Source organism: Parasteatoda tepidariorum, chromosome 4 (assembly GCF_982258835.1).
Source record: "Parasteatoda tepidariorum strain Cologne lab strain chromosome 4, Ptep-v5.0, whole genome shotgun sequence".
NCBI lineage: Eukaryota > Metazoa > Arthropoda > Arachnida > Araneae > Theridiidae > Parasteatoda > Parasteatoda tepidariorum.
This window is the reverse complement of record NC_141758.1, coordinates 36,815,803-36,842,945: the sequence shown is the minus strand read 5'-3', so window position 1 is coordinate 36,842,945 and position 27,143 is coordinate 36,815,803. Positions and strand designations below refer to the sequence as shown.

Below are 27,143 nucleotides of genomic sequence, written 5' to 3'. Positions count from 1 at the left end.
TGCTTTTTCCATTGGGTGTTTTTAAAAAGTGCTTAATTTTCACTTTTCCAAAATGACATTTTTTCTTTACCATGTTGATTTTTGCTACGAACTATGCAATGCTCTATTCAGCGTTTTCACAATTAATTCAACCACAATCTATTTCGGCGTATTGTCAGTCCGTAGCATATGAATACGCCATTCGTTTTACATTATTCAAAATTGCATGATTTTTGACAATTGTCAAAAGTTTTTTTTTTATACATGACGGTTACAATCAGATAAAACCGTCAATTGTCAAAAACTTTCCAACCCTGCCTAACTATAATATTTTTTTAAAGTGCTTAAAAATATTTTTTTAGTGCTTGAATAGTCCTTTAAAGGTGCTTATTTTTTGTTGAATAATTTGGTTACGCACCCTGCAAGGCTTTAAGAGAACTGAACTCTGGTGTACAAACTGACCCTCAGAATTGAATAAATTTATTTTCTAAAATAGTTATTTTTATCTGTATGCTTATTGTTTCCTCACATATGAATGTTTATTATTTTCAGAATATAATGTTTGAAAAAAAATCATTATTTGTTGTTATTTTGATGAAATTAAAAAGATTCTCTAAAAAGAAAAGACTCTCTAAATATTCTTTCTTTTTAATTTAGATCCGGCTGGGAAGAGTGTACAAAGCTTGCAATCATTTCTACTCACGGATTTCAGCGAAATACTCTACCAACTCTGAATTTTTACAAAAAAGTTAGTTTCTTTTAATATTTTCCATTGTAAAATAGAATCATTCCCTCTTTCAAATGGAATACTTTCCACTGTTAAATATAACATTTAATACTGTTAAGTGAAATGTTATTCTTTTTAAAAGGGCAATATTTTTCACTATAGAATGAAATCAATCATTAGTACCTATCCTATGAAACAGATCTAAAGTTTAGAGATTGTTCATTTCTAATTTTCAGTGCAAATCTACAAATTTTAGCTCCGCCTTCTAAGCACTATACTATTTTAACCCTCTGAACCCTGTAATGATTCGAACTATAACTCTCGTGTTTTTCTCATTGCCACACAGTAAAAAATTTCTGCACAACTTAGCCAAGTGGCTTTAAACCTGGGGTCTGTCCAGACATTTTGTGAAAGGTCCGTTTTTGTTAAATTTTGAAAAAAATTACTCGTAATTTGTTAATATAAAATAAACGTTAAGTCACATTCTTTCAACCAGGGTCCGCTTTTGTGAATTTGTGCAAATAGGGTTCGTTATTGCAAAAATATTTTTTAAGGAGTTTTTAATTTGTGAAGACATACAAGATTATGCTCAACACTGTAAAATTATAATCAAAAAAATTTAATTTTAAAAAATAAACAGCAATTGCAGCTACTAAATTAGCGATGCAACGTACTGATATTTGGTATTTAGCCTATATTGCTGAATGCAGAATATTCATTTCGGACGAATAAAGGAAGAAGCGTTTGCCGAAGACAAAATTTAGTTCGTTTACATGTCTTTCTCCCCCCCCCTTCCTGGGAAGGATTTATTCGATTAACAAAACAATAATGAAGACAAACAAATTTGTGAGGGGTCCGATTGAAAGATAAATTATTTTGTGAAGGGTCCGTTTTTATGAAAAGATATTTTGTGAAGGGTCCGTTAACGGACCCAAATTTCTTCTAAACAGACCCCTGCTTTAAACTGAAATGCAATTATTTCCCATTTTGCTGATGAATGTGTCGTTAACACTAGAAAGACTGAAACTTAGTATATACCTATGTAGCCCAAAAGCAGTCAAAATGACTGGATTGTAAAAGAATAAATAATGTTTAAAGAAACTTGTTTAAAATTAATTTTTAATATTTTTTTAAATATTATTTACAGTTATATAACAAGTTATTAGTAAATATTAACAATTAAAAAAAATTATGTGTTGTACAAAAAGTCACAAAATTCTAAGAATTTGTGTCGTTATATACATCATTGTTTTTTCTAATTGAAATTAAAAAGCAGTCAAAATGACTTCCTTAGGCAATCTAGTATTAAATAGAGAAATAGTGGCAAATTATCGATATTTTGTTATGAATTGAAACGCTGATTGAAATGAACACAATGAAAAATCGAACGCTGATTAAAAAGAATAGAATGAAAAATCTAAATTCGAAAAATCAAGTAGATCACAGCAAGTGAGGTGAGGCTATAATAGATGGATGAATTTATCAACAAGTGAATGGGAAAATTCAACAATTGTCCTATAAATCGGGAAGTGGGGGTGGTTGCACGTGTTCTCCCACAATCTAATCCTTCCCCTGAGGGTGGTAGGGGAGAAATTATTAAGCATATTGAGCAATTAGTCGGGCCATTTCGTTTTTTCCCTTCCACTCTAAAGGGAGATCAGTTCAAACTACGCCTTTTGATTATTTTCTTTTTTATCTATTTTCTCCCTGTGGATGCTTCTTTCTTTCTTTCCTTCCTAGGTTAGTTTTTTTTTCTTTTTTTCCTGCAGACTATTGTATTTTGCTTCTGCAATATAAGTAGAACTCTAATAATGATATTTAAGCTGATATACACATTAAAAATTTCGATTTCTTTTTATTGTTGCAGTCAAACCCCGCTATAGTGAATCTTCAAGAGACCAAAAGTTTAGTTCTCTATAACCGGGAGTTCACTATCCCTACTGCAAACAGTTTTAACTAATTTTACCGAACTGCTCCGTTTTATTACACATTATTTAAATAAATGACCAATGAAAAGAATTAAAAAAAAAACAATATGTAGTTAAAAAAATGTGTTAACTTTTATTTTTTATGCATATTTTCCTTCCGATTTTTGCGTATTGATCAGAAAATATGTGATTGTTTTTAAAACAGTTGCTTTGTAACTCTTGAAATCAGTCAGAAAGTAACTATGATTATATTTGCAATGGTTTTATTTTTCTTGACTCTTGCTTATTGGTCAGAAAATAAATGATTATTTTCGGCTCAGTTGCTTCTTGACTCTTGAAATCAGTCCGAAAGTAACAATGGTTATATTTTCAAGACTTTATCTCTCGCTTATTGGTCAGAAAATAAGTGATTGTCTTCGGCTCAGTTGCTTTTTAACTCTTGAAATCAGTCAGAAATTAACAATGATTAGATTTGAAAGAGTTTTTCCCTCCCCCTCCACTCTTGCTTATTGCCAGAAAATTGTTTTCGGGATTGTTACTTTGTGACTCTTGCTATTTGCCGGAAAATAATGATTGGTACATATGCCACAACATTTTCCCTTGACTCTCGTTTATCCGTGATACATATTACCAAAGTTTTCCCCTGACTCTTGCTTATCCATGATATATATTTCTAACATTTTGCCCAGATTCTTGCTTATTCGTGATATTTCCAACAAATCTCTTTACTTTTTCTTATTCGTGATATTTCCCCCTGACTTTTGCTTAGCCGTGATACATATTTCCAACATTTCCCCCTCATTCTAGCATATTCGAGATATTTCCAACGTTTTCCCCCTGACTCTTGCTTATTCATGATATATATTTTCAACAATTTCCCCACTTTCTTATTCGTGATATTTCCAACATTTCCCCTTGACTATTGTTTTTTGCTCAGAAAATATCAATGATTTTTCAGTGATTTTACGATGATTATATTGCAGCATTGCACGCTTTTGCTATTGGTCAGGAAATAGCGATGATTAAATTTGCTACATTGTTTTTCTGGCAGTTTTCTTTTAACTTTTTCAGACAGAAAATAACGATGGCTATTTTTGCAACAGTTTTTTTTTCCTTCAGGCTCTTGCTTATAGATCAGAAAATAATACAATTAATTTTGCAACTCTTACTTCCTTTTATAATCTTATTACTGAATTAAAAGACTAGATACGACAGTGAACTATCATTGTGTAAAATAAATTATTATTTTTCTTTAGACACAAAAAAAAATAGTAGCGTTATAACGGTAATAACTCAGTTTAAGCTATAAGTTTTATAATCTTTTATATCACACAACCCAAACGACTTAATGTTGATTGTTCAATGATTACTCTGCATTCACGATAATTAAGTGCAGAATCCCCCCCAGAAACCGCTGTTTACTTTTCGTATGGGGCTATTGTTGAATCATCGTGTTTAAAGAAGATCTCTTGCAGAGTATATTTCATCTTTTAATGTCTCCCTCCCACGTTCTAATGTGGGCGTCAGTTGAGAATATGGCATTTAATACTCCCACAGTTAGGGGGAAAAAAGTTGACTTTGAGGTGAAGATGTTCTGGGTGATGGAAGAAAAATTGCCTTCATAAAGAACGAATCGTGTGGGAGAGGGTGGGGTTTGGCGTTGCATTTTGAGGTAAAACGCCCTTAGCAAGTGGGTTTTTTACCTCTTGGCAGGTTCCCTAATGGTTGAGACTGATCTTTTTTTACCTTATCATTAGTTTCTTTAATAATAAAATTTCCTTTGTAAATGGGAGAGGGGGATTAATAGCTACTGCTTAATTTGTCAACAGTTACTGTAAGCAATCAATGCATTAGTCGACCATTTTTTTCATTGTTACGCAGGGTACGTAGCGTTTTTAAAAAAGTGCTTAAAGGTGCTTATTTTCGGTTTTCGTTTTTTAAAAGCCCTTAAAGGTGCTTTTTTTAATAGGGTGTTTTTAAAAAGTGCTTAATTTTCCCTTTTCCAAAATGAGATTTTTCCTTTTCCATGTTGATTTTCGCAACGAATTATGCAGAAAGACACTGTTCACATTGTTCTATTCAACGTTTTCACAATTAATTCAACTCCAATCTATTTCGGCGTATCGTCAGTCCGTAACATATGAAAACGCCATTCGATTTACATGATTTAAAAAATTTTGACGATTTTCAAAAACAATGCCGGAAGGATTTTTTTTTTTTTGACATGACAGTTAAAACAAGATAAAACCGTCAACTGTCAAAAACTTTCCAATCCTACCTAATTGTGATTTTTTTTTTTTTTTTTACAGTGCTTAAAAATATTATTTGAGTGCTTGAAAAGTGCTGATTTCTTGTTGAATATTTTGGCTGCTCACCCTGTTACGGTTAGTTTTTTTATTGCATATTGCGCATAACTTTCGTATATTAATTAGGAGTTAGAAATTGAGAAAATTTAGTCACTAGTCCACAGTACTATTAACTCAACAATATTACTAATCCGTTTACAATGCCTGAGGTGACCAAGTTCGAATGCCAACGATGGCTCATCGTTACGAATTCCTTACCCGGATCGTACATACCACAGTGCTGTCGTTAAATTTGCTCAGTGGTAAACGGATGATGGATTAGAGTATCCTTGTCGTCACGCTAACCGGGAGAAGGTTTCCGTGGTTTTCTCCTCCATGTAACGCAAATACGGGTTAGTTGCATCAAAAATTTTCCACGAAGGTAAATGTCTCCCGATACTTGATGCAGGATTGGGTTCAAAATTATAAAGCTACGGAGTTGAACATTAGTAGTGGTAAACTCAAAATTGGGTCAACGGTGATAAAATAAAATCAACTCTGTTTACATGCATTTGTTAGACTTTTTTTTCGAAACGAAGTTAATAAGGTGAGCTTAAATGAAAAATTGCATTGCGGAGAATATCTAATGTTTATAATTATTATGAACTCTGCTATTTTGGTTCACAGACCAAAAAACGATGCTGATAGTCATAAAATCAAAACAGCATTCATTTACATCGATTGCTACTCACTGATAATTATTTTAGGATGATCCGAGTTAAATTTTAGTGGTCCTAGACCGTTAATTTCTTGCTCTGAATTAATTATTGTTACTTAGTGCAAACCATCAGTGGTATAATCAAGAGAATGGTTGAAAATTCTTGCCCCTCAATCAATGTTAATTTTGCTTTCATATTTCGTCCTACATTTGTATCGATTTAAGCGATTGAAATTGCTAACAATTATAAAATTCGTTTATCCAAAGCATCCAAAAAAATGTTTAATCATTTTTATTAATGAATTTCCCCCCAATCTATGTTAATTTAGCTTTCATATTTCGTCATACATTTGGATCAATTTAAGCGATAGAAATTGCTAACAATTATAAAATTCGTTTATCCAAAGCATCCAAAAAAATTTTAAATCATTTTTATTAATTACTTTCCCCCCAATCAATGTTTGCTTTCATATTTCGTCATACATTTGGATCAATTTAAGCGATAGAAATTGCTAACAATTATATAATTCGTTTATCCAAAGCATCCAAAAAAAATTTAATCATTTTTATTAATGAATTTTCCCCCAATCAATGTTAATTTTGCTTTCATATTTCGTCATACATTTGGATTAATCATTTTTATTAATGAATTTCCCCCCGATCAATGTTAATTTTGCTTTCATATTTCGTCAAACATTTAGATCAATTTAAGCGATGGAAATTGCTAACAATTATAAAATTCTTTTATCTAAAGCATCCAAAAAAAAAATTAACCATTTTTATTAATGAATTTCCCCCCAATCAATGTTAATTTTGCTTTCATATTTCGTCATACATTTGGATCAATTTAAGCGATAGAAATTGCTAACAATTATAAAATTCGTTTATCCAAAGCATCCAAAAAAAAATTTAATCATTTTTATTAATGAATTTCTTAAAAAGAGTTCACGAGAAAGGGATAGTTTTTGTCGAATTTAATTAGATAATAAGCCCCGATTTTTTTTTTTTAGTGGTTATTTGCTATTCTCTGCTCTCTAAATGATTGCGCATGTTATTTTTCATTATGCAGCATTTTAAACGAGTTAGGCTCATGCATGTCGTCGGGCTAACCGTGGCTGATTTTCATATTGCAGTAGTAGTTAAATATCTTGCATTTTCTCCCGCATTGTCCATTTTTCTAAAAATAAACAATTATTGTTTTTATTAATGGTTGGTTTTGTTATGGTTTTTTATAATCGTTCATGGTGTCACTGTTTGTTTGATAAAACTAATGCTTTGTTTACCGTTTTATTTGTTGCAGTCACCGTGGCATTTACCATGATATATATACGGTTAAAAAAAAGAAGAAGAAAAAAAGATAAGCGACACGACGATAACGCAAATTGTGAAAACTTGCGAAATTTCCTTAAGTATGCAAAGAATGCTGTTTCCGTTATTGCGGAAATGCTATTGATTCTCCTTTTTCCTTTCTTAATCACGTTTCTGAGTCATTTTATGAAAGAAGAAAAATGATATCGTTTTTATTATTCGTTTAAAAAAAAAATACTTAGTATTTTTTCTGATGTAAACGCGTTTTTCGCGCGTTTCGTTAGTAATAATTTCTTCCAAAATGTTGGATGCAGTTGTCTGATAATAGAAGTCAACAAAAAATGGAAGTGTTTGCTTTTTTTTTTCTTCTTCCACCACAGACATGGCGTTCTGACGTATGTATTCCTAGAACGTCTTATGACGTGTAATGTCACGTGACTGATGCCACACGAGAGATCAACATCTACACACTTCTCTCCTTGTCCCGAAATAAAACTCTTAAAGAAAGTTCTTTGACAGTTGAGCTTTCTCTGTCTATGGTTGAGCTTGAAACAGAGGTGTCTCGTAATTGCCAAAACTTTTTTTATTTTTTCCCTTCCATTTTTTTTTAACCGATACTAGTTTTTTCATTTGTGTATTATTGCACCGTTATTGGAAAATAACACAGACTAATGATTTATGTAAGGTGCTTTTTCGCCAAAGAAAATAAAAAAGTCAAAGTCATTATTTTTTTTTTAAAAAAAAGAAAGATTCATATGCGGACGTAATTTTGTTTAAAAACTTAAAATGGTTTCTGCTTTCAAAAGGGAAAAAATAGATAAATTTTTTTTTTCCGAAAAAATATCAATTTGACTACATTTTTCCACGATAAAAAAAAAATTCAGTATTAGCAAATAACTTAAATATTTTAAATTTTGAATTCGTGATTTTGTTTAAAAACTGAAAATGGTTTCTGCTTTCAAAAGGGAAAAAATAGATAAAATGTTTTCGAAAAAATACCAATTTGGCTACATTTTTCTACGATAAAAAAAAAAAAAAAAAAAAAAAAAATTCAGTATCAGCAAATAACTTAAATATTTTAAATTTTGAATTCGTGATTTTGTTTAAAAACTGAAAATGGTTTCTGCTTTCAAAAGGGAAAAAATAGATAAAATGTTTTCGAAAAAATACCAATTTGGCTACATTTTTCTACGATAAAAAAAAAAAAAAAAAAAAAAAAAAAAATTCAGTATCAGCAAATAACTTAAATATTTTAAATTTTGAATTCGTGATTTTGTTTAAAAACTGAAAATGGTTTCTGCTTTCAAAAGGGAAATAATAGATAAAATGCTTTCGAAAAAATACCAATTTAGTTACATTTTTCCACGACAAAAAAATTTTCAGTATTATTAAACAACTTAAATATTTTAAAAGTTTTTAAATTTCATAAATATAGCGTTTTATGAAAATTTAATATTTAGTTACATTTTTCCACGACAAAAAAATTTTCAGTATTATCAAACAACTTAAATATTTTAAAAGTTATTAAATTTCATAACTGTAGCGTTTTATGAAAATTTTAATATTTTCAAATCGCTGTAATGTTTTCAAAGTCGTTATTGTTCTTGGTAATTTCGAGATAGCTGACCTATCAAGCAATATTCGCGATCGCAACGCTCGAGTACGCCGTCTAGCGGGAGCCTGTAAATATCGGACATTAATTTATCACGTTTTTCATTTAGTTCCATCAAAGTCATTGACTGAATCAGACGCCATTTTTTAGCAGCAAATAAGAAACAAAATTTCCCTAAGGAAAAGGCCGAAGAACTTGAAAAAAATCTCCAGAATATTAGTAAATCTTTCAGGAACAGAACACGCCAAACATTTGAAGAAAAATTCCTCAATAATTTTTAATTTCTATTATCAACAAACTTGCAACTGATGACTTCCGATTTCGGATACTGCTACAGATGTGTGTATTAAGGTAAAATGCATTTCTTCTGTCTTCAATTCATTACGAATTAAAGTGAAGTCAACATTGCTTTCGTCATTCCAGTGAATAAATATGAATTCAGAACATACAGAATTGTAATAGTTATAGCATATTCTTCTTCGTTATAGAATAGTATATATTTCTGTATCCATATAATTCGGAAAACAACAATAAAAAATTATCCAAGTTACTTGAAATAGTGCCATTTGTGCTGATTCTTAATTAATTTAAATCGTTTTCTTGGTAAGTTTTTTTTAATTTTGAAAGAATAAGTTCAACTAGAATTCAGCTATTCTGTTTTTAGCTACATATTCAAATTCATATCAATTATAAAATTTTGCTGTGTAGTATGTTATCTAAAAGTAATGAAGGTATAAACTATGTATCTATTATTTGAGAATAAAGTTTTCAAACAAGGAACTTATCATTTTGGAATTCTCCGGGAATCATAAATCAGGTAAGTGCAATGATTTTTACAATAAAAAATTTGCTTGTAAATATTTTTTTTTCATTTGATGATGGTTCTCTACAGAATGGTTTTTTACGTCTGATTAAGAACTATAAGAATAATAAAAAAAGAAACAATATGAAAGTTTTTATTTCAATGTTAATAATTCTTAAAATCGTTAATAATTCTTTTTATCCTAAGAATTCTTTATTTTCCGTTTTTTAGTTTATAATTTTTTGATAAAAATTGTTCTCAAAATACTTTTGAAAAATTAAATGGTATAACATTATGTGTTTATGTATACTTCTTGTATATTCCAATGTTTGAAATAATATGATTCAGAAAAGTATGGAATAAAAATTCGGTACTTACGATGTATTAACGCCACCGCCGCTACAGATTTGGCGGTTTTTAAGTGCCGCCAATCTACACTTAAAATTTTTGCGACAGTTCATAAAATAAAACACTTTATTTAAAATCAAAATAGTTAATTGGATTTCGGTGGAAAATGAGCCGATATAGAGTTTAGCATAGATTCAAAACAATCATATCGCCATATGAACTCTGATGAATAAGATTCCAAATGAAATAACATTTCCAAAACGTACGTTTGCCAAGATAAAGTTTTATGTTGTGGGAATTGGTACATTTTCGTTTTTTCGGTCAAATATTTCCCTCCTGAAAAAATAAAATTGCATCTTGTTTTGTTTTTGGCAAATCCCAAAGACGAATATTCGTAGCACTAAAAATGGCGACAAAAAAGAATTGTTTTTTTTTTTGTTTTTGTTTCGTCAGCATTCTTTATTTTACGTTTCTTAGTTTCTAAATAATGATTTTTATTGAAACTTGAAATTTTTTGATAAAAATTGTTGTCAAAAAACGTTGTTTACAAAATTAAATTTCATAAAATTATGAGGCTTATGTATACTTTTTGTTCATTTTAATTTTTGAACTAATATGATTCTTAAAACTATAGAATGTAAAGTTTAAATGGGCCTTTCATGTTATATCATTAAATTTAGTAATACTATTTCTCGGGCATTAGGTTTTAACTCTTATAAGAATATACATATTTTTTTCTGTTAATGTACAAATATTTTTCCGATGTGTTTTGGATATTCCTTCTCTAATAAAAAGAGATACCATTTTGTTTTCGGTTGTACAAGAAAGAAGATCAAGCATTTTTCTTTTTTAAATTTAATAAGCCACATTAAAGAAGGAACGTTGCAATGCTACACGCTACATTAACGACGTCTCCAGAGTAACTGAATGACGGTTCATATGGAAATCGCAGGTAAGCGTCTCATACAACAACGCCCCCTATAGTTCGTTGCGATCGCGAATTGGAGCAAAAAAGTTTGCAAGTTAACGTTATGTTAGTATTGTGCTTATGTTAGCTCTTTGGAGCAAAAATAGATGATGAGTCGGCCTGTCTAATTCAGGGGCTCTACTTGTACCGCTGAACTCTATGACGTCTGCTTTTTTTTGCCGTTTTTATTTTTTATACCATTGTTTATTTTTATAAATAATAATTAATTTAATTGTTACTATTTAGTATCCTCTTACAAAAAATTTAATTTGTCGTGGTAAAAGCTGTAACCCCATAGATCGGTGTATCAGAATATACCACTGTTCAATTTTGTTTGTAAGTGTTAAAAAGTTTCGCCAACACTCTTCCATTATATGCAATTAAAAATTTGATGAAATAATTAAATTTTAAAGATATCTATTTTATATAAATATAGATGCAAAACTACAATTGTACAAAACCATTATACTTTCAGTCCTTGACCTATGTATCTAAAACTTAATCGGCCAAAAAAGAAAAGCATTACCTGCCATTTGTGAAAAAAAAGTTTTTGCGACCTAATTTTGGCGAAGTCAAAGAGGGCATTTTTTGCAGAACAAAGGCTGGGATAGCCTGGTTGGTAGTGCACTGGGCCCATGTCCAAGAGTTCGTGGGTTCGATCCCAGTCTGCCGAAGACTCCCCGTGTAGTAAATGGTGACTGATGCTCGTTAAATCTGTGGAGTCGCAATGTCCTCCATGTTCCCTTAACGAATCAATACCTCTGGGGGTACTGATCCAAGAGTTTCCTTGTCTTCTGGATTGGGTTTAAAATTACAAGGCTACGGAGTTGAACATTAGCAGTCGTAAACCCAAAAATTGGGTCGGCTGTTCAACGATGGATTTATATATAAAAAAAGAACTAAATTCAGAAATTTACAAAATTTATAAGAGCATTGATATAATAAACCATGTAAAATTAAGCAAAATGAGATTTGCAGGGCACATTTGACTAGCTAAATACATAAGAACATCAAGCAAAAGCCAATTGATTGTAGATCTAGAGGATGTCGATAACTTCAATAGCTGGGCTCCATTAACTTACATTTCAAAACAGAGAACTGGAGAGATCTGGCGTCAAAGAGAATGGCATGGAGAAATATATTCCGGAGAAGGCCAAGACCCTCCTCTGGCTGTCGTGACAATAAGGATATCCGTTTTCACGTCTTTGTATCCAATTTGCTTGTTGTTGAATAGCTCTCTGCTTCTTGAATTCAGTAAGCATGGGGGGAGATTTTTGCTATTTACTAAATACGTCTGACTATGATATTTATTTTTTCCACGATGCGACGAGTGTGCGAGAAAGAGAGAAAAACTTGGCATGTTCACTGTTACTATTTTTTTTTTAAATGTGACCTCCCATTTCCCCCTTTTTTTTCCTCCTTAACCTCCGACCGTCGAATCTTGTGGTGCGATAAAAATAAACACTTCAACCGTAGATGAGTTTTAATCCTTACCTTCAAGTTTTTGGCACCTTCTGTTCGTTGTGAAAAAGCGTTTCAATTTACGGTGCAACAAACGGGTGTTAATACTTTGAAGCGCCATTTGAAAAGATATTATTAATCAGGGCTTGTTTTAGAAGAAATTTGGGTCCGTTAACTGTCCTGATTTTCCTGATGAAATATATTTTTTTCTGATTTTTAGTTTTTTGTCAAAAATTAATTTTGCGAAAGAAAAAATATCATCAAAAAGGCGCTTAATCGTAAATCATAAAAACGTTTTTTATTTATTTATTTATTTTTCTTTGTTCTCAATTTTTCCCCGTCTTTTTCTTAAAATATTCCATTTGACCTTAAAATATTCCATTTTCAGTTCTTGATTATTATTTTTTTCTGTCAGGCTTTCAGATTCTGTTTGATATTTTATTCTGTTACTCATATGTTTTCAACAGTTTTGAAAAAATGTTAAATTTTTTTTATAATATATTCAATAATAATTCAATATTAATATTCAATATTATATATTTAATAATATATTCAATATTATATATTTAATAATATATTCAATATTATATATTTAATAATATATTCAATATTATATATTTAAATACATATATATATTCAATATATTCAATATTATATATTTAAATACATATATATATATTCAATATATTCAATATTATATATTTAAATACCAGGGGTCTGTCCAGACATTTTGTGAAAGGTCCGTTTTTCGTGAAATTGTGAAAAAATTACTCACATTCTTTCAACCAGGGTCCGCTTTTATGAATTTGTGCAAATAGGGTCCGTTTTTGCAAAAAAAAAAAACTTTTTCAAGGAGTTTTTAAATTGTAAAGACATACAAGATTATGCTCAACACTGTAAAATTATAATTAAAAAAATTAAATTTTAAAAGATAAACAACAATTGCTGCTTCTAAATTAGAGATGCAACATACAAATATTTGGTATTTAGCCTATACTGCTGAACGCAGAATATTAATTTCGGACGAATAATGGAAGAATCGTCTGCCGAAGACAAAACTTAATTCGTTTGCATCCATCTTTCTTGTTTTCTGCCCTGGAAAGGGTTTATTCGATTAACAAAATAATAATGAAGATAAACAAATTTGTGAAGGATCCGATTAAAAGAAAAATTATTTTGTGAAGGGTCCGTTTTTAAGTTAAAATATTTTGTGAAGGGTCCGTTTTTATGAAAAGATATTTTGTGAAGGGTCCGTTAACGGACCCAAATTTCTTCTAGACAGACCCCTGAATACATATATATATTCAATATTATATATTTTAAAAAAATAAACTTATTGAAAAAAGTAACTAAAAAAATTAATTAAAAATTATTAATTAAAAGATTTAACTTAGAGTTACGGTTAAAAAAAAATATAAAAAAATTTTTGAAATAAAAAGAGAATTGGCAAATTTCATAAATACTGCCATGGAAGGTCACTAACGTTAAGGTTAAAAGTTCTTAAAAAGTTTTATTAACCCCTTCTTAATTTGATAATGCGAACCCTGTTAAAAAATACAAATCAATAAGTAGACTTTTGCGAATAAATAAATTGACTCATTGTTCTTTAAATGTTAAGTGACCAAGAAGTCCTACATTTAGATCCTACAAAACACTTTCCAAATAATTTGTTTCTTTCCCGGTCATTTCATGAATGATTACATTTGAAAACGCTGATTAGGCCTTCTTTTTTATGACTTAATAATGACGCATTACTGTGTGTTATATTCACGATTGATGAGTCTTCCTGTTTTACACTCGTTGGATTTTCGATGAAATCATTAAATGAAAAGTAAAAAAACGTTGTTTATTTTTTGTTCTTTGTTTAATGATACTTAATTTTGACTTCAAAATTTTATTTATTTTAGCCGTCCTTGTAAACGAAAAATTTTGAAGAAATATTTTTGCTCAAATTATTATTTAACTTGCCAAAAAAAAAAAGCAGGACAATGCATTGTATGCTTCATTTATGGTGACGGAACCTTACATCTACATACTGATGCATCAGTTAACATTTTCTCTCGCTCTCTCCTGTTTTTTTTTTTTTTTTTTTTTTTTTGTTAAAATTTTTGTTTTTTCTTTCAAATTAGGTTTTTTTTTTCAAAGGAATACTTTTTATGTTTAGACATTTTTTTTTTTTACTCAAATACTCGCTTATGGCGTTTTTAACTTCTTGAACAACGCCATAGCCAAATTATTTCTTGTAAGCTTAATTTTCGCTTTAAAATGAATTGTTCACTGTTTTAGATCTGTGAATGATTAGTTTCGATTAACAAAAACGCCTTCACTAATGAAAGTTATTGACTCATTTGGACCGCATAATTAATAAATGCACATAAGTGCACAGTTTGATTTTGACGAAGTTGAGAATCGCTGCGACATGGCGACATTGTCGTAGAACGTTACGGAGTTCTCGCAGAAGGAATTTTCCTTTAGAATGTAAAATTTTGGTTTTCTTTTCTGCAAAAATTATTGAAATTTGTTTTCTCTTAAATCTATATATAAAAGATGCCTTTTTCGCAAATCGAAAGGGAAAGAAATGTTCGCAATTTTTTGATTTTTAATTGAGAAGAATGAAAATTAAAGAATATTGAAGGAAAAAAAAATATTGTGCAGAAATGTCTGAAAGATTTTTTCCTTCAAAAATATTCCCTCATTGTTGTTTGGCGCTGTTGTTTAGACTTTACCTCAGCCCAATGTTTTGAATGAAAAAAATGGTCAAAAGCTGACCCATTACAGTTTCTCCAGATGGTCAACTCACAAAAGGGTTTAGATTAGCTTTTTACACTACTTCACCAAACAAGTGAAATTTTAACATACATTGCAAAATGACAGAATATTTTCTGAAATTTTTTTTTCTGGTCAACTTATGAAGGTTTTAGAATAGAATTTCGTAATACTCCTAGACAAAATTGACTTATTTCAGTGGTCAACATACAAGATAGACAGATGGTCAAGTTACAAAGGTTTTGCTTCTTTATATATTACGTAGGAAAAATTCCGTTCTTGATAATTCAGGTCAACTTATGCAGGTGCCAACTTACAAGGGTGGTCAACTTGGCAGGTTTCACTGTATTAGTTATTAAAAGTATCTTGTGCAGAAAGATATTAGTGCTAGGGAGGTTTGTCGCAGAAAACCCCCAAAAATTCTGCTACAGGGATTGCTAATTTGATCTACACGAACGTGTAAGAAGCAAAAAGTAAATCCACTTTTACTTGATCACTAAGAGTTTATTATACAAGAATATTTTCTTAATTTTTAAATCTGGAAATACCTAAAATTCTACTTACTTAAACGGAGATCAGCTGATATAACGGAGATCAGCTGATAGCCCTTGTGCAATTTAATTGAAACAAACTCAATAAGTTCAGAAAAATAAGAGAAAATGCTATTTTATTTAAATTTATACAAACTCAAAAATTTTGAGTACATAATATGATCTCCACGACACTTTATTAACATTTGGACACGATTCGGCATGGATTCCATTAATTTTTTACAGTCATTTATAATATTTGTGTCCTTGTACCACACATAAATTAACGCCGTGATTAGCTTCTCCATAGTTGTACAGTCCATATTTAATAGGCGATTCTTGCATATGGCCCAGAGATTCTCAATTGTTTTGATATCCGGAGAGTTCCCTGGCCATTCCAATGTCTCAATTTGATTCTCAGACGTGAATTTCTTGACAATTTTGGACGTATGGCAAGGAGCTAAATCCTGTTGAAAAATCCCTGTTCCTTCAGGGTATCGTTTCTTCAACTCTGGAACAACTTTTTTACCCAGAATAGTAATGTACTGCTCAGAACGCACCATACCGTCCATAGGCTGCAAAGGTCCAACCCCATTGTAACCGAAACAATCCCAAAACATCTTCTTTAAAAAACACGAAAAAAAAGTTTGTTTCAATTAATTTGCACAAGGGTGTATATACCTGTATATTTTGAAATAATTAATTTTATTTAAAATTAGATGTTCAGATTCAAATCTTTATGTGTGGTGAGTCAATAGTTTTTTTTTTCGGTTTAATTATAATTAATATTAATTTTGCAGGTTTCCAAGAAAATACTTTTTGGATTACATTTTTCTGATATTGTACTCTTCAAGTTGGATTCCGTAAGTACTAGTTATATACATTTAGTGCTAATGAGTGCTGGTGAGTTTTTGACAATTGACGGTTTTAGCTGTCATGTCCGAATTCCCTTTTTGACAGCTGTCAAAAACCTAAAATTTTTGTATATTCGTAAGGATAATTATTTGCGATTAAAAATATGATGTATTTATGTATAAATATAAATATTAAATTGCAGGTGAAAAATCAATTATGTTCTTGAATTATTTTGACATTAAATTCTCTTTTGGTTTTGACTAATTACTGTCAAAAACTGAAATTTTTTTTGTAGAAAATATTAAATAATTTTGAATGAAAATGTGTAAAAATGCAATTTAGCCTATCCATCAACTTGTTTAAATATTGAAAATAATAATACAAAAACAATCATCATTTAAAAAAACGCACAACAAGCATGATTAGCTATCACTGTAAAATCACTTATTCATTTATGTAAAACCAATTTTCATTTACTCCCATTTTAACCCTCCCCTCCTTCCTTAAATCAGACAATTCCTCCTCCCCCCGAAAAAAAAGAAGAAATTATATAAAAAAAAAACGTGAATAAGACCGAAATTCGAAACTATTCCTTTGTTTGATTTTGAGCTGTATAAACTAGAATGTAGACTATTATAACATGATAAAATAACATGTAAATAGGAAATTTATTCTAATAACTGTCCTAAATATTGATAGTAACTTAATTAAACCCTTGAATTAATTGATTGAAAAATTTGTTAACTCATTTAAGCAAACATTTATATTTTTTGTAAATTATAAATAATTTACTTGTCAAGGAATGTATTATAGTCATGATTTATTGTGAAATATTCATGTACAAATAAACTGGAGTGCAGGAAATTCTAAAGAATTCGAACTAATAAAGACACAAATTGGCATATAATATTTTTAACGGAGACAATTTTTGCAAATCGGCACATTTTCTGACAAAAAGTTAAGTAAGAATATTTTTTAGACTAAACATTACCTCATGGTTACCTAACTTTTCCGCATAGCCTCGTTTGCGCCATCAGACATTTTGCTCTCCTGCAATAACAACAAATATTTGGAATGAAACAAAAAATTTTATAAGTTGAGATCAGACAATTATTGGCGGCTTCTAAAAAATCTGCCTAAATTGTGTCATAAAAGAATTAAAAATCAACATTTAGATTGATAAATAATTAACAATATTGTTATTACATGTAATATAAACGGAATAGTTGTTTACTGTTAATTTATATTGATCTTGAAATATTAAAAATGCCATGTTTTTGGAAAAACCATTTAAAAGTTTGAATAATTTTGACTATATTTTTTATTTATGCTGAATAACATAAATTATAATTATAGTAGTATGTATTGCAAGTATTGTGCAGGGTTTAATATCTAATAAAATGTCCTCGATAACGAAAAAGAAATCTTGCCCTAGGACCCCTAGGTTTTTGACGTTCTTCCACAGGTTTTTGGCGTGTCCTGTCAAAAACCAGTTTTTGACATTAAAAACCTAACCCAGGTCCTAATGCTCATTTTATGACTAAAAATTCATTATGTTCGATAATGACACGCTTTTTTTCTTTTTTTGTGTTGTTAGACTTGGTTTCTAATCATTGTTTCATTCTGTTGCCTTTACGTAACTTTTTACCTCGAGTTTTACTCACTTAAACTCTTAGAGCTAACTTTAACAAAAAGTAGAATATCATTTGTCTTACGTCAACTGTAACTTTAACCTTATTTAATACCCCATAGTGATTGTTCAAAATTTTTCACGTGTGTGCTATTTTATTTCATATTATAACCATCGTTGAACAGCAGCAGACCCTATATTTTGGGTTTGCGGTTACTAATGTTCAACTCCGTAGCCTTGTAATTTTGAACCAAATCCAGAAGACAAGGGAACTTCTGGGTCAAGTATTGAGAGAAATTCGCCTTCGTGGAGGACTTTTTGATGGAACTAGCCCGAATTTGCGTTACATGTAGAGGAAAACCTACCACTGAGGATATTTTTACGTTAGCAGTATGCTTGGTGCAAGCTCTATGCTGAATTCGTTTTCGACCAGGAGTTTCGAAATTACTGGGCGCATACAACTTTTTCGGGTGAGCAGCTTTGATTCTAGCAATGAATTTTAACTCCACCACAAAATTTATTGGTCACAAATCGCTTGTGGTTGTCCCCTTTTTACATGGTGGACGCTATAGGATGGGGGCTCAGACTCAGACGTCGTGAGCCTTAGGCTGTTTGCGTTATCGAAAAAGCTGTTTACGCGTAGACAAATTGAACCACTCAAACAAATTGAAAAATGCAGTTCCCTACATTCTATAGTGTGGCTTTCAGGAGAACTGCTCCAGACACCCGTCTCGCTTCGTGGCCGGTACTATGGTTGCGAGAAAAGATCACTTCGAATAGGGGTGTGGGGTGAATAGTTTTGTCTTAATCTTAGCGTAGGTCGTCGTGAGTAAACCAAACGACACTTTCTTTCCTCCATATTACCCCCATCAGAAATGTGCTCTCGCTTGTTACCATAGCAGCAGACAGCTTCCAGTCTGTAGGAGTTCTCATCAAAGCCGTACTATATAGTACTTCATAAGTGTATCAATTTATCTTCCTCTCTGACCCTACTGGTGGTCTTCACATGATCCGAACCCCTATCTTGTAGCATCCGCCAGGTAAAAGGGGGCAACCATAAACAATTTGTAGTTTGCTAATTCTGTGGTGGATTACATTTCATTGATGGAAACAGCAGAACTGAAAGTTAGGAGTTTTGATTCGTAATGAAACCTTATCCACCACAATTTTTTTTAAAAATACAAATCGTTTGTGGTCACCCTCCTTTTTCATAGTGGACGCTACAAGACGGGGAACTGGACCATGTGAAGACCACCCGTGGGGTCAGTTGAGAGGGAGATAAGAATTGGTAGATTTATGAAGAATTAGAATGCTGGAAGCCTTATCTTTTAATTTGTTCTTGTGGAATATAAAATTTCTTTCCATTTGTTTTTGTGGGGTTTATTAAAGTTTTATTGACGAACGCTAAACCTGTGTGCCCAAAAATGGGTCGGCAGCGGCACTCCAGCGCCGTTCATCGAATATAAAATAAAATCATCCGTTCGAAATACAGTCATAACGGATACAAGTTGAAAGCGGAAATCGTAATTTTTTGATTAAATGCCTGGACGTAATGGAAACGAGAGCTGTTTTTGAAGTGATATCACTTTCACCTTGTGTTCGGTAAAAGCGTAGATTTTTATCTGTGAGGGAGGGGATAGCACGGGCCGTTAGAGCTACAAGCCTCGCGGCCAATTACCAACCAAAATTGACCTCTAAGCATTTTCCTATGCTTCCACTCTATATGCATTCACAGCTAAGCGAATTTCTAGGTCAAACGGAAATGAAGCGATACCTGCCTGCCTAGAAGCGTGTCACGGACAACCCCCCCTCCACTTCAGCCTATTCTCTCTCTCCCCCCCCCTACCTTTAACTGTCTCTCTCTCTTTTTTTTTAAATATTTATTTATATATATATAAATTTAGCTATATATTTACCTTTTATTCTATCTTTAAGAGAGAAAAAATATTCAACAGGTCGTCATGATGTCGTGACCATTTTTGTCTTTTTATTTTAGTATCTCGAATTTTGTGTGATGGTCTTGTGTCACGCGAAGAGTAAGACGGGTCTTCCTGTCACGCCAGGGGATGGGATCGGTGTCGCCTTTTTCTTGTCTTCCCAACAAAACGTCTCTCTGTCTCTTCATTGAATGGGGAAAGACGGGGCGTGGACTGGGGAAGGTATTCACGTGACTCTCTCGATGGCGATCTGTTGCTTTTATGTATTTCTGAGCAGACGATAGTTGTAATTTTTGCAGTTCTTGAACTCGTCTTCGCCATCTGTCGTTCCGTTTGTTTTCCCCCCCCCCTTCTCTAGCATTTCGAACTGGTTTAACTCTTTAAAGACCGAAGCAGTGGAAATTTTACCACCGTTAACATCCTCAGTTTTTCAGAAGAGAAAATTCACAAATGAACTCACCCTTTTTGTTGGGGGTTCTCTTTAGTCATTTGCTTCTCAGCAGGTCATTTGCTCCCCCACGTCACTAATAAATCAAAGGCGTGCTCTACTTGTCAGTGAAACTTCATGGCATTCAAACTGACAATCCGCTTGCTTATTTTTTCCCCTTGGAACGTTTTTCTGGTTAAGTATTCAAAAGCAGGAATTAAGTAAATAATGAGATTTTTTTTTCCTTATCTTCCTTTTATTTATACATAAATTTTTTGTTATTTTATTTATTTTTTAAATTTGGGGTTATTTTTTCTTAAAACAGATTATCTTCAAATGCCTATATCATGCAAAAATAGAAGAAAAAAATCCTCTTGAAAATGTGTCGAAAATTCAGTAACAAGAACAATTTTTTTAGTTATTTTTTGTTTCAGTTAATATTAACTAAATTCACGCTTTTTTTTTTTTAACTTTATGAGTCAAATAAAGTTCAAATAATATTGAAGTTTGATCATGGAAATGTTTTTGCATTAATTATTAGAGAAATATTTCCTTGAGCTATTTTTCTGATTTAATTGAATACTTGGAAAAATAACAGATAACTTTCAAATGCTGCTTTCAAAACGTTATTTGGGTGTAACTGCAAGAAGAGAAGCTGGAACTGGTTCTTAAAATACTGTTAAAAACTTGCAAATTGAAGAATTTGAGTTTTAAGAAAAAGTGAATTTTTTTAAGGTAAATTTTGAAGGAAAAAGCAAATGCTTATGGGATATGGTAAAAAATTAATTCATTTCTTTTCAATTTATTGTAAAGAAAATTTTTTAGCATATATACAAATGTGTTTTCTTTAGTAACAACGGAAATTACATCTTATGTCTGACTTATCGGATATCTTTTTTTAATTTTATTTATTTAACTTCATCCATCTGTTTTCTCCAACATCAAGTCGGTTGTCAACATCAAGTTTCTACAATTTATCTGTACCTGTCTTCATTCAGTATTTATTTATTTTCATTTGAACGTACACTTTAGTGGTCTTGTAGGCACACTTTAGCTCTGTAAGTAAAATGGGATCAGTTTGGTTCAGATGGACAAAAAATATTTCATTTGTAAAATCTTTTCTATCAAAAAAAAATGTGGAAAATTATCTTTTTCCCTTTTAACTATGAATTTTTTAAAAGGAAATTATTTTATTATTAAAATTAATAGAGGCTGCAATTGCAGTGATATATTTTTTTTAATTATAACATAATTTCATTAATTAATTTCGTTGGATAAAAAGAAAGCATAATTAAATATTTTTAAATCTTCAAAGTCATAAGTTTAAAAAATTTTTATTTTTATTATTATTATCATTAATTTTTAGTTTTTTTTTTTTTTTTAATTTTTTTTTCTTTCAATTTTTTTTCTCTCACATTTAAAGATGCAGATAAACCATCGTAAAAGTAAAGTATGCATCTTCCAAGCATAATTTTAAACACTTTAAAAATCCTTTCTTTTTAAATTCATACAAGCACATTTTTATTTATTGAAACTTAGCTTAACTAATTTTATTAATGAACAAAAAGTTTCTCTGTTGCAGTGAAACTTTATTTTCATAATTATTTCGGATAATACCTAGTTCAATGTGCAGAAATATCACGTAAAAGGTATTTCTGCACATTGAACTATAAGTAAAAGAGCAATAATGCATCAAAATGACATGGGAAAGAAATTATTTTTAGTTTGAATTACAATTTAACAGTTAAAATAAATTACAATTACATTTCCAAATTGGATATTAGCAACTGAGTGCAAATTAAATTTGTTAACTTTGGATTTGCAGTTAGGTAATAAAAGAATTACAAACAATTTTGCGCAAACAAGATAGTTTTGTTCGATTATTCAATTGGCAATCTCAGTTCAACCTCTCAGTTTAGTCACAAAAGGGAAGGGCATTAGTCCCACTTTTTGACAGGAGATAATCTATGCTCATCTTTGAATGAATACTCCTTTGAAATCTTCAATTTATTGTATTCAGACTCCTTTTCACCTGCCTAATGATTTGAAAGGGTATCACATTCTTAGGTTTCTTTTTATCCTTAATAAAAATTAGCATATTTTTTCTTCAGCCGACTATCAGCTGGTTATCCCCCCCCCCTTTTTTTTCTGCAAACCCCAAAATACCGAAAAAAAAGCAACATGATTACACAATGATTACCCATTTTACTATTTAACAAAAGGCTAACACAAGTTTGAATTAAGAAATCATGCATAATCCTTTTACTGTGTACTAGAATCAGGGAAATAGCGATCCCTATGAAAACCCTTATATAAATGCAAAGAAAAAGAATTTATACATAAACATATAATCAAGGAAAAAGAATTAAAAGGATAAATTGGCTATTTATCGAAGAAAATATTTTTTTTTTCTTTTTTTTAGCTTTTTCTGAAGCAGAACTATTGTAGTTGAGATAAGAAAAGCTTTCTTTCCCCACTACAAGGAAAGGTTAGCTACTTCTTTAACACCTCCCTGTACAAAACAATTTAAAATTCTGGTGTTTTCAAAAGAAGAATGAAAAGTAAAATATCCTTTCTATGCATTGCACCTGTTTAGCTGAAAGCGTTTCTTTGAAAGGGACAAAGGAAGCCTTAGTAACCCACCAACTTAAGTCCTAATTATTGAGTGCTATGCAAAGATAATCTATCCTTGATTATTTAGCAAATGTGTTATATAATGACTTAAATAAATAATTATTAACTAAATTTTCTTCCAGTTTTTAAGAACTATATAAATTCCCGTGAAATTGATTTTGTTTACAAATTTTGATATTTCATAGTAAATAAATTTTTCGAAATCTTCTTGATGCACCTATTTTGTATTATACTATTATATCAATTACTATGCATTTTAGTTAGAGAAATTTGTAGCGCGCATTTTACCTTTTGATTTGTTTTAAAACCGTTTGTTAGGCGCAGCATATCTTTTCTCTGAACTTGTGTCAGTAAACCCTGCATTAAATTCAACTCAAAATCTCCTCGTTTCAACGTGTAATATTCAATTATTTAAATGCAATTATCTTTTAGCACCATAGTGTAAACAAAATTAAGAAAATAGTATAAAATAACTAAGCAAAACTATAAACGAGAAAAAATTTACAAGTTAAGTTAGTCACTAGTTTTAAGTATTTTTTAATGAAACTTTAATATTTACTTCCATAGTTCAATATTTAATAAAGGTAAATAACAAATTTCATTTACAAATAATTTAAAACAAATATTAGCACAAAGACTTTGCATTCAGTACTTTCCCCATAAGTTTTTTAAATTTAATATTTTAACTTGCACATCATGTTATTTTCTTACCGTCGTTGAACAGCCGACCAATTTTGGGTTTCCGACAAGTAATGTTCAGCTCCGTAGCCTTACAATTTTATATCCAATCCAGAAGACAAGGGAACTCCTGGATCAAGTTTGCCTTTGTGGAGAACTATTTGAAGGGAACTGATCCCTATGTGCGTCACATGGTAAGGGAAACCGCGAAAACATCCTAAGGTTAGCCTGATTGCGGGGGACTCTAAGTCATGATCCGTTTACCACTGTGGTTATCAGCACTGTGGTCAATGCGAGCCGGATGCGAAATTCGCGTCGACTAGCCATCGCTATAGAATTCGAACTTGGTATACCTCATTGGAAGGCGAATGATCTGTAACCTGGGCCACAACGACTCTACATCGTATTATTAGAGCTAATGAGATTATGACAGCAATTTTGAATGAGGAATATTGTAACGTTAACCAAATATTGTGTAGTAATTTAAATTTTTATCGATAGTTTGAAATAGTAAGAAATTAACTAAAAAAGATGGATTACTTTTCAAATTAATTTTTTTTATTAATTACAGATTTTTGTGTCATTCTATACAGAGTTAGTACTATTTAAATGAAATATTTTAATTCATTGATCAAGCAAATTAAGCCTGCAGCGGAAACAAATAATATTGTTAGTCAAAAAAATTTACTTAAATAGAAAAATTTCTTTTCACAATTATTTTAATATATGCATTTAATTTAAAAAAGAATGAGTTCCTCCATTTATATTAATTTAGAAGTTTATCCGTTTCGCGTAATGAAAATGGAAGTATGTTAGCTATTTCTCTTTATATCATACTCATCAAAGGGGTAAAAATCTACATATTTTTAAATAATTAAGAAGCCTAGATTTCTCTTAGAAATTAATAGATGGTATCTTTGGTATTATTTAATAGTATGGATAAAATATTTTCTTTGAAATGCATATAAATGAAATATATGAATCTGAACCAGTCTGAATTATTTTGAATGATGTCTAGTTTTATCAATAAATATGCTACACCTTCAAAGCTATATTTTGCTCAACATAAAATGTCTGAAACATATTAAAACAAGAAAAAAAAATAATACTTAAACAGTTCTTTATAGTATGAAATTCATATGTAGCTACAAAACTTCCTTTATAAACTTTTCTTTTATAAACAAATTCCTTTTATAAACAAATAAATATCTATTAATTCAGCAATAATAATACTGTTCTTAGAATTCAATAATAATACTGCTTTCAGAAGAGTATCAAATCAAACTCGAAAATTAACGTTTAAAATAAGGTATGGTTCTTTTTAGCTGGTGGGTTAATTTTTATTTTCTTTAAATAGAGATTAACTTTCAAAATTACTATTAAATTAAATAATTTATTTATGTGAATAAACTATTGATGGGGTTAGATTTAGCATTACAAATGAGCGTATTGTCAATTCTATTTAACCACCTGCACTCATTTACAGACTTTACCTACTAATCATATGAGAGTACTACCAAATGGTACAGCAAATAGTTGCGGCGTTTAGTGAATGGAAATAGATTCCAAGTATTTTTCAAAGAAGATAAGTTGCTATTGTCAATGCCTACCTATTAGCTTCCCTTTTCGGCTTTGTCACAAAAGAACTGGATTTACTATCCTTTCCCCGTACGGTGATCAAGGAAAATCGCTTTCAGCAATTGTACTGACTGATGATTTTTTTTTTTTTTTTTTTGGAAATCTTCAATTTGTAGCATTTAAAATCGTTTTTAGCAACAAATGATTTAAAAGGTTCACTATAAAACTTTTCTCTTATAAATCTATTCATTTTGACATTTTCCCCTGTATATATATATATTATTATTATTATAATTATTAAAATAGTTAATGTAATTTGCTCAATTTTTAAGTCAACTAATGTATCTAGCAAACTGACTTAAGTATTTAAATGAGTGAATAGCAATTAAAATTACACCATTAAAAAAATCCAGATAACAGATACTATTATGTATCGTGACTTGAAGATAAATTTTTAATCGGGATGTTTTTTGCTGCTATCTGATGCAGGACACAAATTTATTTTATACAAATTTATTTATTTATTATAAGACTTACTATAAGATTATTCAATTAAATTAAATTCATATCAGCAATGTCATTTAATAACTTTGCATTAGTCATGTTTTGCTATAAAGGACCAAATTAAAACAATAAACAAAACAATAAACTTAATTTTAAGCTGATTTGGAAATTGTAATTGCAGTGAAAAAGTAAATAATGATTAAAAAGCTCTGGTTTACAATTAGAATATATAACTTGCTGCGTAAAGAAAATGTATTCAAATTTAATAAGCTATTTCATAACAATTACCTAAAAACCTTACAGGTGAAATCAGAAAAACCATTTCATTCAGAAAGATCTGCGACATTGTTTGACTATACCTATTGAATTACTTATATACAAAAACTGCATTATCAAAACTGCTTACATATAAGTGAGATGACATTTATAAAAATCCTTTATGTGTGAAAGCAATTTCCTTTAAACAATAATTTTATATAACTTATAATCCTTAAAGATAATTTATATATTAATTGATAGGAAATTAATACCAAAAAGAACGAAATTACTATACCGAAATTATATAATACAATGTAAAAAAATTTAGAAAAAAAAAGCTGGATTATTTTTTTTTAAATATTTGTATAGTATTTAAAATTATGTATAATCATAAATTTAGATATAATGGAATTTAGTTTTCTTTAATAAATCATTAAATAGAAATTTTAATAAGAATTTTAAGATTTAAAAATTTTTTTGTTAAAGTAAAACAAAGTCTAAAATATCTGCACTAGCTCAAGTTTAAAAGATATATCATTAATTTAATGTATTTGAAATTATTTTATCTATCGTCTAACATTCACTAATGAAAAGCACACTGTAATAAAATTGATTACTGAAAAATACCAAACAGGTTAATGGAGAACAAAATGGAAATAAATAAAATATTTGATAAAAAAATACGTATAAAAAGTTTATTAAATGATAAAAATAGTAACTTTTTTTTATTTTATTCAGGGATCAAAATTTCCATGAACGGGTTTAATGATATTTTAATGATACTATTTTAATGATAACATTATCATTAAAATATCAGTGATTAACAGAAAGCATTATACAATGTTGGCTTTATTCAAATTTTTTTCAGTAATTTCGGTATTTATGATAGTGTATTTGTAATTATACAAAAAATTAACGTTTGGTAGTCAACAGTAAGCACATTACAATTTTATTAAAAAGATATTTGTTTTAATGGACTCTGATATTTCAAAAATAAATTCCCAAAAGAACGCCATTCCCGAATTTTTAATAAATGAATAAAATGGTCCAGTTCAAACAACAAACAAATCTGTTACAAATTAAGAGGATTTTGTGTTTCCCTAAAACCACAGGGGGAAGTGTTTCTGAATAAAGCGTGAAGTTCGCACACCTCTTCCTTTTGACTTTCGATGAGTTCCTATACATCACTGTCAAGCAGCTCATCCCCTCCC

The 27,143-nt window shown here is 30.1% G+C and overlaps 1 protein-coding gene across 1 annotated transcript in view; it reads left to right on the top strand.

Moving 5' to 3' along the window:
• Positions 1-27,143, top strand: part of sd (TEA domain transcription factor 1 homolog scalloped) — a 127,869-nt gene that overhangs the window by 49,949 nt on the left and 50,777 nt on the right. Inside the window, exon 3 of the mRNA XM_087162143.1 lies at positions 637-727. Coding sequence (XP_087018269.1) covers positions 637-727 — 91 coding nt within the window. The remainder of the gene's footprint in view (positions 1-636; positions 728-27,143) is intronic.